Source organism: Hirsutella rhossiliensis (assembly GCF_020360975.1).
Source record: "Hirsutella rhossiliensis strain HR02 chromosome Unknown scaffold00003, whole genome shotgun sequence".
NCBI classification, from domain to species: domain Eukaryota; kingdom Fungi; phylum Ascomycota; class Sordariomycetes; order Hypocreales; family Ophiocordycipitaceae; genus Hirsutella; species Hirsutella rhossiliensis.
This window is the reverse complement of record NW_025408669.1, coordinates 6,803,838-6,807,600: the sequence shown is the minus strand read 5'-3', so window position 1 is coordinate 6,807,600 and position 3,763 is coordinate 6,803,838. Positions and strand designations below refer to the sequence as shown.

The window sequence follows — 3,763 nt, the reverse complement described above, 5'->3', positions numbered from 1 at the left end:
GAGCGCGCTAGTAAGTTATTTACCTTCTAGCCGCGCGCTAAGGTATAAGATTAACGTTATAAGGGACCGCCTATAAAGAGAGGGGCGGGGACCTTATATAAGGGTATTTACCTTTAATATAGGTTTAGGTATTAGCTTAGACCTTAGCCGATAGCGTTATAAGGTAAGGTAAGCTATATATATAAACGTATATTTAGTAGCGGTAGGTATAGTATATAGTTAGATCCTATATAGCTTATTATTATAATATAATAGAAGGTACTTATAATATAACCTTTTACTTACCTTATAATATTTATATATATAATAGTATACTTAAGCTAGCTAAATAAGTATAATAGATTACTATAATTCTTATATAATATATAGTATTTTATTTTCGTTATTAATAGTAAAAGATCCGCTTAAAAATTAAGAAATATAATATTACCTTTTATAATATATATATTATAAATAAAAAAGGCTTTCTTTTAAATATAATTAAGTAAACTAAAAGAGTATTTTCTTTTAATTAAAAAAAGTAAAGTAAATTACTTAGTATATTATAAGATAGTAATTAATCTTAAATTATATTTATAGCTTATATTTATTAAGATATAATATTACTACTTCTCTTTCTTATTTACTAAAGTAAGCTAAGGTAAGTTTAGGATTTTTAGCTTATAGAATTTAACTTAAAGTATTAACTAGCTTTCTTTATAACCTTAAATATAAGCTAAACTAACTATAAGCTTAGAAAAAAGTAGCTTATTAACGTTTTTAACTAGTTTATTAAAGTAAAGGTAAAAAACAGCTATAATTATTACCTTTTATTATTTATAGCTACTTAAGCTATATTAATATAGACTTTTTAAAGTAATATAATTATTATTAAATTATTATTATAGTATTTCCTTTCTATTTTACTTATTAGCTTTAGCCTTTAAACGTATCTTTATTTAGTCTTTTACTAATAGTATATATAAACTAGCTTATTTAGTAAATAGTAAATATATAAGGACTTATTAAGCTATTTAAACGTAAATTCTAAACCTTATTTTAAAACGTATTAAAGGCGTCTTTTTCCTTAAAGAATATTATAAGTAAGTAAATATAGACTAGCCTTTTACTTTTAGACCTTAAAGTTATTTTATTATAAATTATAAAGACGGAATATAGCGATTTTAATATAAATAGTAATTTAAAAGTCTTATTAATATTATAGTAACTTACTATTTAAGACTTATAATAACTAGTTAATAAAGTAGTTAATAAGTCTACTATTAATATTAAAGTTAATACTTAAAAGCTAAAAAGTACTTTTAAAAGCCTTTAATCTAAAGTTAAGCTATTAAGATATAAAAATAAAGGACTTTATAAGACTATAATTTATAAAAAATAGCGTAAATAGTATAATATAGCTTTAAAAGATTATCTCCTTATCTATATAAACCTTAACTTTACTTAAGTTTTTAGCTTATAAAAAGTAAGTTAAGCTTAAGTAAAGAAAGCTATAATAAAGGTTTAAAAGAAAAAGGAAGTACTTTAAAAAGAAGTCTAAAGGGTTTAGTAATAGTAAAAAGTAAAAGAGTAAAAAGAGTAAGTATTAAAAAGAAAAAAGTAATAAAAGGAAAAAAGAGAGCGAAAATTATAAGAAAAAGAAGCTTAGTGTGGGTAGGCACCTGCGGCAGCTGCTGCAATGAGACGGTACTAGGGTTAACCTGTGATGTTGTATTCGTCTTGATTCTCTATCTAAGGAGGCAGAGGCCAGCGTGGAGAAAGGGGGCACGCTGCCCTCAGCCGCACACGTGACCGTACGGGTCACGTGCCAACCATGGTTGGTCACACCACTAGATAGATACATTCCTACACAGGCAACTCTTCTTTTGCTGTGAGAAGCACAGCAACACCTTGAACGGGTCTAAAGGATAGTAGCGTTAAGGCCGTGAAGGAATGTGCCGTGAGGGGTGTGTCATTATTGCCAAAAGTGGGTCCGACGTCTTGTTCTTAGCTGTAGATATCTGGGAAGAAGTGAAGGGGTCTTCCTGATAGGAGCAATCATTTGATCATAGGTATAAGGAGCGGTTAGGAACGTTGTACGTATCCTTCGACTCGAATTGTCAGACTATTGGTATCGATGAAGCGTTCCAGGGCTCGGTTTGGTGATGCTTTCGTCATTGCATCTGCTGGGTTGTCTGCGCCGTTGATCCAACGAATATCTGTTATCTCTCTTCTCGTATGACTGGCGAAGGGCCATGATATCAATCATCAATCGTTTTTCCTTCGTCGTACCGAGCTTGACTAGGCATTCGTAGAGAGAGTACGAATCCGTACAGACGATGAGAGGGATAGGAGGAAGGTTGAGTCGTTCCGTAATTATCTTCATAGTCATCGCAAGGGAGATGCCTATGTCGAATCCGTTGGCCATACCGTAGATCTCTGATGCTAGGACGCTACGGGTAACACGTTTGCACTTTGTTGAACTCCAGTGTACGATGTTACCACTAATCTCGAACTGTTTTTCTTTGTGGTTTGTCTCGTTAACGAGGGCAATGACGAATCCTAGTTGGGAGGATAAGTCCTTGTTGTTTGCGAAAGAACCATCGGTGAAAACCATCAGCTTTGCAGTAGCTAGATCAATTGGTTTGTACGTGAGGCCACGTAGTTGGTGATCCATTTGCCATTGCAGTCGCTTGTTCAAAATTGCGTAATCTTTATCCTCAGGGGTCTGTACTTGGGCGGCGACTGAAACATCGAAAGAAGCTTCCGGTTGAGCAATTGAAGCAATGTATGAGGCTCGCGCTCGTTCCTCAACGTAGCGCTGGTGACGATCAATTGCTTTAGGGTCAATGGTGGTCATTTTGCTGCTTGTCCCTTCTGTTGAAGTAAAAGGATCCTTTCTTAAGGGGTTATTATTCAGCAACGTCAGTCTTGCACCATTAAAGTCAACCGTTGTTCCGTATGTGATGTCAGTCTTGGGCTTGGAACGAAATTCTGCCTTTGTAGCTCTTCTTCTTCACGGGTAGAAAAGTTGTTCGTTCCAAGGATGAGGGTGTCATCAGTTTGCATTCCAACAATACCGAGCGTGTCAGGGCCAGTATTCGAAATCAGTAGGCAGGAGTCATAGGTGGAGGTAGACATATCCAGCTTTTCGAGGTGATGCTGCTGATATGTGCGGAACCAATGGACTCCGGCTTCTGCGATACCGTACAGGGGCTTAATAACACGAATAATTGTTCCGTTAAGGTATTTGCCTTGTAGTTCCGTGGGCAAATACGTAAGAATGGTCCGGGAAAGCTTGGTCTGGGATTGCGGGTATGCCTGAGTGATATCACGGAGGAGAGGGTTATGCCGTAGTTTTGAAGAAGTCCGGGGCAATAGCGAGGATGAGTCTCTGGCTAACGCGTTGAATTGTCGGAGATTGCGTCAGGAGGGTGGTCTTCTCAAAGTCGTTATGTCCTTGAATAACAAGTCGAGACTTTTCGTAGGGCTTAGTGTTGATTCCTTTGACTTCACGAACCATTCGAGAGCGAAAGATTCTATAGTTTCCATGACTCATTTGATCGTATCGTTCAAATTGGAATACACCGCGGCCAACGAGGTCAGTAATCTCTTTGTTATCGGATTCTTCGAAGGGGTCACCAGGAGAGGTGATTATGCCATCAGACCGTAGCTTGAGGGAAAGAGCTGTGCATCTTCCTCCTTTTGGGTCAAGAAGCTCTGGTCTACGGCTTGGGCCATCATGATCAAATCCTTTGGCTTGTTCTTTGATCCTGGTGGGCGT

At 36.2% G+C, this 3,763-nt stretch overlaps 1 protein-coding gene across 1 annotated transcript; it reads right to left on the bottom strand.

The window, feature by feature from the left end:
* Positions 1-2,104: 2,104 nt before the first annotated feature.
* Positions 2,105-2,839, bottom strand: HRG_03992 (polyprotein; the record flags this gene model as incomplete). Its single annotated transcript, XM_044862463.1, has 1 exon — positions 2,105-2,839. One exon carries the CDS (start codon positions 2,837-2,839, stop codon positions 2,105-2,107), a length of 735 nt encoding a protein of 244 aa, XP_044723489.1.
* Between the last annotated feature and the right edge of the window lie 924 nt (positions 2,840-3,763).